This window comes from Misgurnus anguillicaudatus, chromosome 6, assembly GCF_027580225.2.
Source record: "Misgurnus anguillicaudatus chromosome 6, ASM2758022v2, whole genome shotgun sequence".
NCBI lineage: Eukaryota > Metazoa > Chordata > Actinopteri > Cypriniformes > Cobitidae > Misgurnus > Misgurnus anguillicaudatus.
The window spans coordinates 18,248,045-18,262,500 of NC_073342.2; the positions used below are offsets into that span (position 1 = coordinate 18,248,045).

At 38.8% G+C, this 14,456-nt stretch overlaps 1 protein-coding gene across 4 annotated transcripts in view; it reads right to left on the reverse strand.

The window, feature by feature from the left end:
• Positions 1-2,198: 2,198 nt before the first annotated feature.
• slc25a18 (solute carrier family 25 member 18) overlaps positions 2,199-14,456 on the reverse strand; it is a 12,296-nt gene continuing 38 nt past the window's right edge. The window contains exons 1-10 of one of the 4 annotated variants that reach the window (XM_055192558.2): positions 14,304-14,456; positions 13,245-13,387; positions 13,019-13,141; positions 10,551-10,606; positions 10,299-10,389; positions 9,952-10,067; positions 9,433-9,610; positions 6,601-6,770; positions 3,584-3,659; positions 2,199-3,468 (exon numbers count right to left, since the gene is read on the reverse strand). The exon at positions 14,304-14,456 is cut by the window's right edge and continues 38 nt beyond it. In XM_055192558.2, the coding sequence (XP_055048533.2) occupies positions 3,327-3,468; positions 3,584-3,659; positions 6,601-6,770; positions 9,433-9,610; positions 9,952-10,067; positions 10,299-10,389; positions 10,551-10,606; positions 13,019-13,141; positions 13,245-13,273 (981 nt within the window). In that variant the 5' untranslated portion in view covers positions 13,274-13,387; positions 14,304-14,456 and the 3' untranslated portion in view covers positions 2,199-3,326. Of the gene's footprint in view, positions 3,469-3,583; positions 3,660-6,600; positions 6,771-9,432; positions 9,611-9,951; positions 10,068-10,298; positions 10,390-10,550; positions 10,607-13,018; positions 13,142-13,244; positions 13,407-13,560; positions 13,693-13,971; positions 14,083-14,303 lie in introns of those variants that run through there. The other 3 variants (XM_055192557.2, XM_055192559.2, XM_073868645.1) reach the window with 3 other exon arrangements.

Sequence of the window (14,456 nt, forward strand, 5' to 3'; positions counted from 1 at the left end):
TTTGGGACGGGTGGTTGTGCGAGCAAGTTTGGTGGTGCAGGGTGAAGCGTGGCGCTTTTCTGGGCGGATTTGGAGGAGGAACTGTGTTTTGTGGCGTGGTGGCACTTTTGGGAGTACTTCGACTCGGCGCAGTAACACCCTCCCTCTCCCATTATGAGAGTGAGAAGGGGAGCGGACTTTTCAGGCGAGTCGAAGTACTATTACGCCATAAAATCTAGTTCCTCTTTTAAATCCGCTTAGAAAAGCGCTACGTTTTATTTTGTACCACCAAACTTGCTCGTATAGCTACTCGTCTTAAATAGGAAAAACGTTGATGTGTTTGGTCACTTCTAACTTTATCTCTAAATGGTACCATTGAATGAATGGGGCTAAGCTAAATGCTATCGAAGCGTCGCAGCGCGTTCCAGCGCTTACGTGCACGCACACAGATAATAGAGGGATGTATCAACAATTCTTAGTTAAGGTAATAACATATTTTAATATTGAAAATGAGTAGACTATTCCTTTAAGCAAAAAAGTCTTTATCTGTAGAAATGAGGATAGATATTAATATTAAGTATTTTATATTGAAGCACCCTTTATAAATTCTGGATAGAACAGTGCTGTAATTTCTAAGAGATTTTGTTTATTTTGAAATGTTAGGGACATTTTACAAGACTTTTTAAAGATGTTAAATACATCTTTGGTGTCCCAAGAGTACATATGTAAAGTTTTAACTCAAAATACCCCATAGATAATTTATTATAGCAAGTTAAAATTGACACTTTGTAGGTGTGAGCAAAAAATGTGTCATTTTTAGGTGTGTCCTTTAAAATGGAAATGTTGATCTTTGCACTAAATGGCAGTGCCGTGGTTGGATAGTGCAGATTAAGGAGCAGTATTATCCCCTTCTGACATCACAAGGGGAGCCAAATTTCAATGACCTATTTTTTCACACACTTGCAAAGAATGGTTTATCAAAACAAAATTACTGGGTTGATCTTTTACACATTTTCTAGATTGATAGAAGCACCGGGGACCCAATTATAGCACTTAAACATGGATAAAGTTAGATTTTTTTATATAATATGTCCCCTTTAATATGAACCAATAATAAGCCAATAGGTTTCAAGCTTTTATTTTTTACTTCCTTTAATAGGTTTGCATTAACAGTTGGTTGGAATCTTCAAGTTCTTACCATTTATCTGTATACTTTTAAAAGTATAATTCTGACAGACATCATTAAAGCAATAAACCCCGAGAAGCAGTGGGTTACCAGTGCATTTTATAACAGCCAAGGGGCATTGTTCGCGTCGTGCCTAAAACCCCTTAGCTGTTATAAAATGCACCGTAACCCCACTGCTTCGCGGGGGTTCACTGCGTTTATAAAACGGTTACTTCATATGCATAGCAGGGTTTCACAAAATGAAACACAAATAAGTTGTAATTATATTAGTACAAATATTGCTCTTGAAAATATACACAATGAAAATATAATTTAAGACTGTGGTGTTTGTTTTTATAAATCAACATTCATCTAAAATATACATTAACATTTATATCGTGCAACTGTTGAAGTGATGATCAAATATGCTTGGAAGCATGCTCTTTCCCCGTCAGTGTTTTTTTTTTTTAAGTTGCCCGACCCAGTTTTAGTTTAATGCCTAACAGAAAAACTATCTTCTTTAAATAAACATAAAATATCAAATGAAAGAACAGACCATCCGCTTTCCAACAACAACAAAAACGTTTCATCCTACCTTCATTTGTTCTCTTATCAGTTATCACCTCTCAAATTTTCAAAAGCGGAGATAATTCCATTTTTGTGAAGAACTTTTGTAAGAGATCGGATTCAGAGCCATCAAAACTCACACGCTAAATCCACCACAACGCTGTTGTGTTGAGGAAATGCGTCAGTGTTTAAGTTGTGTAAGATTGCCATCTAGTGGACAATAGCGGAAATATCCATTTAATACAAAAACAACCCAGAGAACGTTTTCTCTTTATTGACGAAATGACTCAACAATATCTATGACATTTATCTGGATATCGCCATAATTGTGCAAATGTAGAAAAATGTAAATATGATTAAAGACTGTGGTGTTTATTTTCATAAATCAGTACGCAGCAACAGTGGCGCAGTGATACTTGTGATGCGGTATTTTATCACGGCTTAGAACGCGTTTCAACAAATCAGAATGAAGAACCGGAACGAGCCGTTTTATAATGTGCCTTTTACTACAGAATGAGGAAAATAACATCCCAGTCAGAACAAGTGCACTGTCAGAAAAAAGGTACAAAATTTTACCTTTTCTGCCATTGGAGTGGTAAAGGTTTGTTTTTGTATTTTTATGGGTTTACAACACATTGAAATGTTATACCTTATTAAACCCTACGGACAAATTTTAGGGGTACAAAACATTTAACTGTACCTTTAACAATCCTTAAGGTAAAGTTCAACAAAAAGGTACACGGACCACTGTATTATGTTAAGTATACCTGTAAAAATGGAGCCTTAGGGTACCACCACAGTGACAGAAAATTTGATCAAACTTAAAAGCCACTGGTCCTTTAGTTTTAACTGCAAGTTTTGTTAGTTTTTCATATTTTCCAAATCCTTCAGTGGCATGAATAAGGCTTGCATTAAATATATTGTGCAATCATTTAGACAAGCATTAAACAATTAAGCCCACAATGATCATTATATTGCCTACAAGACAACTGAAAATGCAATTTTGTCCTGCAGAGGAACATGTGCACAGAAGGCCTCAAGAGCCAGATTTACTAATTGTCAAGGATTAAAGCAACCATATTACACAGATTATATTATCAGACCCTGTACAATCACTGATTCTGCTTCTTTAATTTATCTGTCAATCATCTTTCAAGACCCTCATCCATCCGAACATTGATTGAAATTTCCTTTCATCTAGAACCTTGTATATTATCACATGACTATCATCATGTTTCATAAAGGTTTAAAAATTATTGTAAGTAGGGGCTATAAAATAAAATTTGTATTTAGAAAACCCAAACCATTAAAAATAATAGAATTTAACAAACAAAAAGTCCTGCCAGATTAGTAAAAACAGGACGAAAGAACCCTGTTTTCAGCTTTTAAGTACTTTAACATGGTTAATGTCCAAAGGTGGCATTTATATTAGCATTACACATCCACCTATCTTCTCCCGAAGTGTCTGAACCTCCTTTGGTCGGAATGTAAAAATTGTTACCAATTATTCACTTCCCCTTCCAAGTCTTCATTCATCACTTATCTTTCCGCCATTATACCATGCCCTGTGTAGAAACAGTACTGTGTTTGATGATTGAGCTGACATCACCTGCCGCTATCCCAGCAACCCCAGCACATACTCTCCAACTCCCAGGAAGTACACGCCCTGGGCGATGCCGAAAAGTGGAGCGATGACAAATGCTCGACAGGTGGCTCCCTTGAGAAACGCGGCTGGTCCCTCTCGTTTTAAAATGCGTCTGTGAAAGAGTAGTGTATTTAATAGTACCATGTTAATACCAATAGCTTTACCATACCATTTTTATCAAAATAACACTGTGCATTATATGATACATTGCAAAAATAAATGCTTACTGTATGCAGTCAATGATGCCTCTGTACGAGTCCTCCCCTTCTCCTTTCTGCATGGTCTGTAGACGTGTCTTTATAACTAAAAATGAATTACATTTCATTCAAAACTTTACAAAAGTAGAAATAGTCTGACCTGCTTTGAACTTGCCATATGTTAGCATCCTAAATCTGGAATACGTCTATTTTTTAAGTTCACGGGGGCATAATAAAGGCACTGGAAGGATCGCCAACTTTTCCACTGTCTAAATGATCCCCTTAACTGCGCTTTTAGTTAACAAAGAATTGTCTCACCAAAAGCACAATAGACTTGGAGACGGGACAAACTAAAATGTTTCTGAATAGAACCTGAAAGCCAACTTTGCAGATGTAGCACTTTTAGTTAAACAAATGAAATGTTCACAGTAGGATTCTACTGGAACACATGGGGTACAATAATTAATCACTCCGAAACCCAACAAAAGACACATTCTGTGCCTTTATGAAATCTTCAAAGTAATCGACTTGAGCAACATTTTGCTGTGTACCCACATTTTACAAACTTTTATGTTGCCTTAAATAAGGTCTTCTTAAATATCTGACTGCTAAAATTGATAAATGTCTGTAAAAACCTGTTGAACTTTATAAGAGAGATGAAAGTTTAATAATTAGCCCATATCCATTGTGTTAATATTTAAAGGCATGCAGGCAAGTAGGCAGGCAAACAGACAGACAGATTCTGTAGATAGACAGACAGACAGACACACCGACACTGTAGATAGATAGACAGACAGACACTCTAGGTAGACAGACAAACAGACAGATACTGTAAATAGATAGACAGACAGAGGGACAGACACTCTAGAGAGACAGACAGAGAGACAGACAGACAGACAGAAAGAAAGAGAGACACTGTAGACAGATAAACACTGTAGATAGAAAGACAGACAGATAAAAGATAGACAGACAGACAGAGAGCGAGATACTCTAGACAGACAGAGACAGACAGACAGACACTGTAGTTTAGATAGATAGACAGACAGACAGACAGACAGACACTCTAGACAGACAAACACTGTAGATCAGTGGTTCTCAAACTTTTTTAGCGCGTGGCCCCCCTTGTGTACCATGCATTTCTTCGCGGCCCCCCCAAAGAAAATTTATTACAAATTTGTTCTAAAATTTAACATTTGAATTAAAAAAACATATAAAATTATTCAAAGTAGTGCTGTTAGTTAGCTTAATTACACAGAATTCATGATAAATTAATGTATTTTATAAAATCTCATAAAACCATCTCGCGGCCCCCAGTTTGAGAACCACTGCTGTAGATAGATAGACAGACAGACACTCCAGATAGACAGACAGATACTGTAGATAGATAGACAAAAAGACAGACAGACAGAGAGATACTCTAGACAGACAGACAGACAAACAGACAGACACTGTAGTTTAGATAGATAGATAGATAGATAGATAGACAGACAGACAGACAGACAGACAGATACTACAGACACATACTATAAATATTAAATAGATAGACAGACAGGCACGCAGGCAGACAAGCAGACAGACAGATACTGTACAGAGACATATACTGTAGACAGACAGACAGATAGAAGATAGATAGGCAGACAGACAGGCAGACAGACAGACACTGTTGGTTGATAGACAGACAGACAGACAGACAGACAGACAGACAGACAGACAGAGACATATACTGTAGATAGACAGAAACACAGACATGCAGAGAGAAAGACAGACAGACAGACAGAGACATATACTGTAGATAGACAGACAGACAGACAGACAGACAGAGACATATACTGTAGATAGACAGAAACACAGACATGCAGAGAGAAAGACAGACAGACAGACAGAGACATATACTGTAGATAGACAGACATGCAGATAGACAGACAGACAGACAGACAGAGAGAGAGAGAGAGAGAGAGAGACAGACAGACAAGCAGGCAGGCAGACACTGTTGATACAGACAGACAGAGAAAAAGACAGACAGACAGACAGACAGACAGACAGACAGACAGACAGACAAACAAACACTGTAGATAGACAGAAAGACAGAGAGAAAGACAGGCAGGCAGACACTGTTGATAGACAGACATACAGAGAGAAAGACAGACAGACATACACATATACTGTAGATAGACAGACAGACAGACAGACAGACAGACAGACAGACACTGTTGATAGACAGACAGGCTGTACAGAAACTGTAGATAGACAGACAGACAGAGACATACATATACTGTAGATAGACAGGCAGACAGACAGACAGACACTGTTGATAGACATACAGACAGATTGAGAGAAAGACAGACAGACAGACAGAGACATATACTGTAGATAGACAGAAAAACAGACAGACAGACAGACAGGCAGGCAGGCAGGCAGGCAGGCAGGCAAACAGACACTGTAGATAGACAGAAAGACAGACAGACAGACAGAAAGGCAGGCAGGCAGGCAGGCAGGCAGACAGACAGACAGACAGACAGACAGACAGACAGACAGACAGACAGAGAGATAAAAAGATAGATAGACAGGCAGACAGAGACATATACTGTAGATAGACAGAAAGACAGACAGACAGACAGACACTGTTGACAGACAGACAGACAGACAGACAGGCAGGCAGGCAGGCAGGCAGGCAGGCAAACAGACACTGTAGATAGACAGAAAGACAGACATACAGAGAGAAAGACAGACAGACAGAAAGGCAGGCAGGCAGACAGACAGACAGACAGACATACAGACACTGTAGACAGACAGACAGGCAGGCAGACAGACAGACAAAGAGATAAAAAGATAGATATACAGGCAGACAGACAGGCACACACACACACACACACACACGCACTGTAGAATGTAGATTAACAACTAACTTATAATTTACTTGTGAAAAACAACTTTCTTTACCTAACATTTTCTCAATATGCTAGCATTGAAGCAGAAAAAGCACTTCATTTTAAAGTTTTGGACAGGTTCTAGTCAATAAATGGGAGGTTTATCTGCATGTATCTCACCGTCCATAGGAGTGACAGCTATTGCGGCCACAGAGCCGGCCATGCAGCCCGCTACGAAGGACTGCAGGAATGGGGCCCGCTCCTGGGGGTTGCTATGGTGATCCTCTCTCCGGCCCACTGTGTTGAGGTTGGCGAACAGTGGGAAGTAGAGCATTGAGAAGGGAACGTCCCTCATCAGAGAATGGAAACAGAATCTCAATGGTGCATGCATGGACAAATAACTGCAGGACATTATTGATGGTTTAAAATCGATTGCTGTAATGAGATTTGCTTTTTAAATGACGAGAAATGAGAAACGTATTCTCAACGTGAATGTAGAGATATGACTTAAGCGATGTAGGTTGTACATACATTGATCAGAGAGAACAGACTGAGATTAAGTTGTGACGAGAATAACGCCTACAGTTCATTACAAGCTATGAATAACAGATCAGAGCTGACAGCTGGGTGAGTTACATCAGTTCAGATGGGATTACATCACAGACTGTAAGGAGGGGTGTCGGAAAAGGTGAGGTGAGATTATTTGTTTGGGTGGTGCTCATAGTGAAGGGTCAAAGGTCAGTGTACCTATAATCATCCTTACAAGGTTTATAAGAACGTGATTATTTAAAGGAATATTTCAGCCAAAATAATCTCATAATTGTTTTGTCATCATGCCAATCACAAATGTATATGACTTTCCTTCAGTTAAACACAAACGGAAATTTTATATTAAAAGGTCATCATGTTATCTTCTTATGGAGGTCCACATGGCAAAGATGCAAAAAGCACAAACATCCATCATCACACTAATCCAAATAAATGTCTTTGAAGTAAAACAATAACGTTTGTGAGAGAAACAAATAATATTTTAAACTTATTTAGCAATCGATACCAGTGGGAGCCAGTGACTTCTTTGCAGCAGGCACTTATTTTGACAAAACATGTGATGCACATGGTTCACATGACGCAACAAACACATATTTTGAAAACACGAGCAACCATGACACTCCGAACAAATATTTTGAATTTGCGCTCCTCAGATGAGCAGTCACAAGCCGCCACTGATCGATTCGTTTTATCACAGATAAATGGCGGCACGTTAACAACATCGAATCTCATTGGTTCTCAAGACAAAACATGCATATGACAATTTGTTATGAAACATAATTAATATTTGTGGGAAAGTTTTCCCCCAAAAATGTGTTATTTTATTGCCCTGAAATTCAATAAATAAATAGTTTTTTACTTATTTAGAGACACATGAAACATACAAGAACCATAAATTTAAGGTTAATAACATGCCATATTTGAATTCAGCACTTGTATGTGTTGTTTTGGTTTCAATTGAGCAAAATAAGTTCAAAATATTATTAGTTTACTTTAGAGATGCACCGAAATAAACAAATTCCAAAAATACTGATAGCCGATTATTCTGCCTGATATCTGCCGATACCGATAGTTTAATGGTTATAATAACTTATTTAATAAAGAGCACATATTGTCCGATTCCAAGTTTTTAAATTTCTTGCAGGTGTGTAAGCATGTAATAGTAGCCTACATGTTAACGATATTCAAAAGGTACATACCCCAAAGTAAACGATGACGTGAGTTATCGTCTCCAACGTAAATCTCTTTTCTTGGACTACAACAAACACAGATTGTAGGCAACAGTTTACTTCCTGGAATTGGTCATATATATATAATCCCTCCCGCTTCAGACTCACAGCCTGTACTGTAAGTTAACTCCTGTTAGCAACCGAATCTTTCAAACCTAGTAAGGAGCGTCACGTTTCTAGATGACATCAGAGGCATTCAGGCCAATCACAACATACAGATTAGCTGGCCAATCAAGGACACAGAGCTTTTCAGATCCATGTGTTTCAGGAAGAGAATGAAATCTGGAGCTACAAAAATGTACGGTAGGTGGAAAATAATGTGTTTTTTGAAAAATAAACCACGCAAACACATTGTATTACACCAAATACACAAATAACATTGTTTTTAGCAATGAAATAGGTGCTCTTTAACTAAATTCAGAAGATTACATTTTCTGTTATTCACTTATATAATGACAATTAAAGGCGCTCTAAGCGAATCTGTGAAACGTCACTTTTTGTTGATGTTCGAACTGTTTTCAAACAAACAAGCGTAGCTAACTCCTCCCCCTCCCTTCCATGCTTTCATGAACGCGCCCAACCCCCACCCCAAATCCTTCTTGTCGTTTATTAGCTGGAACACTTTGTTTTGTTTCGTGGTGCTAGGTTTGGCCACTGTGTTTTTATTGCAGTTTGTGGAGCCTGTGCTGTCTACAGAGATCGCGCTTTTTTACAGTTTGATCAGCAGACAGGCAGCAAGCAGATAGTGAGGAGATGTTTGCTGTATGTAACAAAAAATGTTTTATGGTCTAAAACGTGTGAATTCGCTTAGAGCACCTTTAATATTAAACATATTGGCAGATGGCATGAAAAATAGCTTTTATTGTCCGACACCGATTATTGTCCGATATATCAGTGCATCTCTAGTTTACTTACATACACCTATCGTTTCACTGCAGAAGACTATTATTAACCCAATGGAGTTGTCTGTTTGACTTTAATAATGAATTTTTGTAATGGATGCATCTGGTTGTTAGGGCCTATACCTGCGCATAAGTGAAATAAATTTATATCAAAATGTGAGTTTTTAACTAAAGAAAGAAAGTCATATACATCTGGGATTGCATGAGGGTAAATAAATAATCAAATAATTTTCCTTTTTCGGTACACTATTTTTTAATTGACTATCAATTCAATTCAATTTATTTCTATATCTCTAGAGATTCACAGAGATGTTCTAATACTAGTGTGGTACCTCATCAGAGTAGCTCCTGTGCCTTTATATAAACCCCTTAGGCCTCGGGTCTTTAGAAGTTCCAGGGTGATACGGGTCGCTGAGCGTCGAGAGGGTGCACTGGTGCCTGTCTGGGAGGCAACCAGCGAGGGGGTTGGACCAGCAGCAGGAGCCGAAGCAGCTACAGTCCGCTGAGCAGCTTGTAAAGACAAACACAGACATTATCCACTGACTCTTGCTTTCATTTCATTCTTTTGTAATCTAGAAAATTCTGACAGATTGCGAATACATATCAATCTAATCCTATTAAGTACCACCCATTCAGTGGACTTGAATGTACTCAGCAGTAAATTCAGCCAAACCAGATCTGAGTTTATAGTTATTGTTTGACTTTGCATGGCAGGTTATAGCCATTTGTGACGCCATACTTGTTACGTAATACCAATACAGGCTATTGTTTTTGGCTAACCTTCAGGTATCCTAAAGTTAGAGACTACCTACCCCGAATAACACTCGAGAGAACATAACAAACACACTTACCCAACCTTCCAGCATCCTGTAGTTGTATTTTTAGCATTTCCATGGGGGTTGTGATAACCACCTGACAGGTTCCTGCCCCACAGCCCGCGAGGATTTCTCCCCACAGAGGTAATTTTCTATGGGTTTACGAGACAATGACAGATGGAGAATATCAGATGACAAAAAAATCTACAAACACCTTATAATGATCTATTGATTTAGGAAATAAAGTAGTAGAGTCAAATAATAAATTAAAACACACTGTAGATTAGTTTATAAACAGAAGATGTCTTCTTGAGGGTAACTTCACTTAATAAAGTAAACTGTGTTGAGTAGCTTGTATAAACAGTTAAAGAAGAGGCAGTTACCCATCTTTGGAGAGCTTTTGTCTAAACACGTCATTGGCAGCCAGTTTGATGGCTTTCTCTGGAGTGACCAAAGTAAGATTTACAGCCGCACCTGAGAGGAAAGTAAAACGAGTGCCATTTCAAACTAGCCATATAAAGTGTTTCTGTATTCAAGTTAACATTCTTCCTCCTGTCAGGCCTGCATAATGAAATAAAAAGTATAGTGTTTATTCACACCATAAGACAAAACTCAGCGCTGGAAAAAAACTGTACCTCGGTACATGCCAAAGTAGCCCTCCATTTTGATAGTCTTCGCCAAACAGTCCAGCCTTTATAACAAGAAATACATGTTCAGTGTGACAAATACTACAGTCAATTGCCAAACATATTAAATACAGTAAAATCCTCACATTAAAGGGGTCATAGAGTGAAAATCTGACTTTTTTCATGTTTAATGGTGCATTCCAACCAGCCGCGGTAGAGGCGGCAAAAAGCGCTATTCGCGCGTAGTGGACGCTTGAACATTTGAGTACACTCGCTTCATTTGCGTGTAAAAAGCTGAGTATGAAATTCTAGTCATTCAAGACATTAGAAGAATTTTGCATTATGGGAGGGGCTTCTGAGACTCCGCCACTCCCCTCGCTTCCTGTAATCACGTCACTACTACAGCAAGGTCCTGATTGGTTAACGCGGCGTGGAAATCCGCCAAAGTTCTGATTTTTCAACTTACGCGTTTTCCGCGGCCCCGCTCAATTTGCGCGGAATGCGCCATTCGCGCCATGCTTACCGTGTGTACCACGCCGCAGGATGCCTAATCGCGTCTTTGCATTGACTTAACATGTAAATCACTCGTGCTTGCCACGTCTACCGTGTCTGGTGTAAACCCTGCATTAGTGCTATGGTTGGGTCCCCGGTGCTTCTATCGACCTATGGAAGGCGTGGGGAAGAACAACCCAGTAACTTAGTTTTGGTAAACCATTCTCTGTAAAAATTTGCCTGTTTTGTGACAAAGATTACTACAATAATACCGCCCCCTGGTCTGCACTATCCATCCACGGATTTAGTTATTTAGTATAGAGAGAAAGATAGGAAAAAAATTGACAGCACAATTGAGTTTCAATTTCAACAAATCACCATCATGACAATCAATGCTTGCATTTTATCAGCTCATTTGCGTTTTAAAGGAAAACACCACCGTTTTTCAATATTTTGCTATGTTCTAGACTCAACTTGGATGAATTAATACATACCTATCTTTTTTAATGCATGCACTCAATCCCTGCACAGCGTGTCGTGAATGCGCCAGCACTTACCTTTAACAAACACCAGACTTACTCGTGTAACTACTCACGTAACATGTGTCTTTAAATAGGGAAAACATGGAAGTGTTTGGTGGCTTCTAAATTTATCCATGTTTGGATCCTAAGGAATGAATGGGGCTAGGCTAAATGCTAACACATTCACGACACACTGCACAAAGATCAAGTGCATGCACCGAAAAAAGACAGGCATGTATTAATTCATACAAGTTGAGGCAAGAACACAGCAAAACACTGAAAAACGGTGGTGCATTCCCTTAAAGGACACCCCTAAAAACGTTATATTTTTGCTTGCACAAAGTGGCAATTTTAATATGCTATAATAAATTATCTGTGGGGTATTTGAAGCTAAAACTTCACATATGCACTCTGGGGAAACCAAAGACTTATTTTACATCTTAAAAAAATCTCATAATATGTTCTCTTTAATAGCTTTATAAAAGTTGTATTATTTGTTCATGTTTTGTAGCTGGAAAAATCAACCGGAATAAACAGTGGAAAATCTATTAAACAGCAAAGAATAGCCCTTGTTTCATTGGTCTCTGTTCTCCAACAACTCCGTATCCTAAACCATTAAGCAGACTTTCACAAAGAATTCGTGTGTGAAGAATGTGAGGATAAAAGAGCTTTAAACATCAGAGCCAGCCTCTTGCCCGCAATCCACATGGGTATTCGTTGTGCTTGTTATGTAAGCGTACAAAAATATGTAAGTTGCTCACAAGCACCATCCCTACAATTTATATTTCTCTTTACTCAATGATATCATACTCTACTACATAATGATCCTTTTTTAAGCATATAAATAGATTAAGCAAGAAGAGTAAACATTTGTTTATCCAAACAACAATGTAGAAGCATGTGACTCAAGTTGATTTGCATCTTCTGAGTCATTCAGGGAAATCCAAGGAAATCATTTTCAACATCCAACGTCCTCCGCCCAGAGTAAAGCACTAACACATGACTCCCACGTGAATACTTTTGGCTTTAGGGAAAACATGCTACTGTGTAAATGTCAATGGTAGAGCATTGCGTTAGCAGTGCAAAAGGGCAAGGGTTCGATCCCAGGGAACACATGTTGGAAAAATGTAAGTTGATTGGATAAAAGCGTCTGCCAAATGCATAAACGTAAATGTAAAACATCTTAGCAATGTTCACTGTGTTTTGTCATCAATATTCATTTGTACACTAGTGCACAAACCAACAACATCAAAACACTTCCCAATCGCAAACCACCTGCTATTTTGCATATCCAACACATATAGTGCACTTAAATAGGCTCATAAGTTTTGTCTTATATTTAAACTTTATTTTGTGGCGTGAGAACTTCTTTATTATCAAAACCAAATGTAATCTCTCTGTTGTGAAAAGTATTATGCATCACTGCAATGTATTTATGGGACCTCATAAAGATGAAACACTCACAATCCACTGTAGACTCGAGCACCCTGCTGATTCTGGAGGCGGGTCTTAGCGAGATCAATGGGAAACACACAGGTCACGCCCACTAGTCCAGCCACGCCCCCGTTAATCAGCTTAGCAGGGAGGCTGTGAACACCAAACACACACAAGCAAATTCCACACACAAAACTTTTACTGTTTATTGCAGAAAGATTGCAAAATTAAGTAGATTTTCTTTAAGTAATTTTACCTGACTTTCTGTTCGGCCATCTTGGCCATACTTTTTTATAATTGTTTTCTCCAATTCTCTTCAACAAAGGTTTCAGCACAGACTTCCAGAGTCGACCCGGCCAGCCTGCTGGCACGAAGTGCCAACCTTTACACCCTTCCTATCTGTGAAAACATCCACTCTCTGGTAAGAATAAATGACAAGAGAGACAAAATACGTTTTTAAAGTCATGACATAACTCCTAAGTCAATGTTTTTGTTATTAAGAAAACATTATTTTCCTCACATAACCTATTAACCTTTGTCTCACAATCACTTAAAACAATGATTTTACTTGCTTTTTTCCATGCACAAATAGAGATCATCCCCTCTTGTGAAGTCTCTCCAATCTTGCTGCTAATCAGGTTGTGACCTCATGAATTAACCTAGAGAGGAAAGCTAACAGGTGAGGGGATTACCACTTTAAATTTCTGTGCATTAAAACACTATCAACAGCATCACCAGTAAAGAGATTTTATAGAAAGGTGGAAACTTGAAAGAGTGTAACGTTGAAAAAGTGCTGTGTTTTAGTACAGTAGAGTTGAATAAACCTTGTATTGTGTTACACTGCAAAAAAGAAAATCACAGGATGTGTTAACTTACTTCTACTCTCTTGTGTATTGTCTCATTCCAAGTCTCAAATTTCTACTTTCTCTCACCTTTCTTAAGCTTTTTTGTTAGCCCTGTCATATGCACTTCTGTTAACTCACCTCATTTGGGTACCATTCAGTCTATGACCCTTTCTTTATCTCCAGCCTTATCACATCCTAACATTTCTGTAGTCTCTACCATCCACTGTCTGTACTGGAGCCCAGTGGCATTCTGAGCATGCCTGCCCCTTCAGCACTGCTTTCTTTCAACTTTGCTCTATTCATGCCCCTCCACTGCCAAAACACAGACAAGTGAAATCTCCTTCCAATTCTAAAGCGTTCCTTCAAAAACTTTTCACAGTCAGCCCAAACAGATCTCATTTCACGCAAACCGGGATATTTTACTATTAGACACGTTACAGCTCTGTTTGAAAGAATCATCATGCTCTTACCTCTGTTAGTGCATTGATGGTTTCGATCAAGCTGTCCACTTCCCCCTCCGCACGCTGACAATGTGTGCAGAAGCCGTAGTCAAGCACAAGAGATCCAACAGAGCCAGCCGCCACTCAGGGGCCGTTGCACAAACACAAGCATTGTCCCTCTCT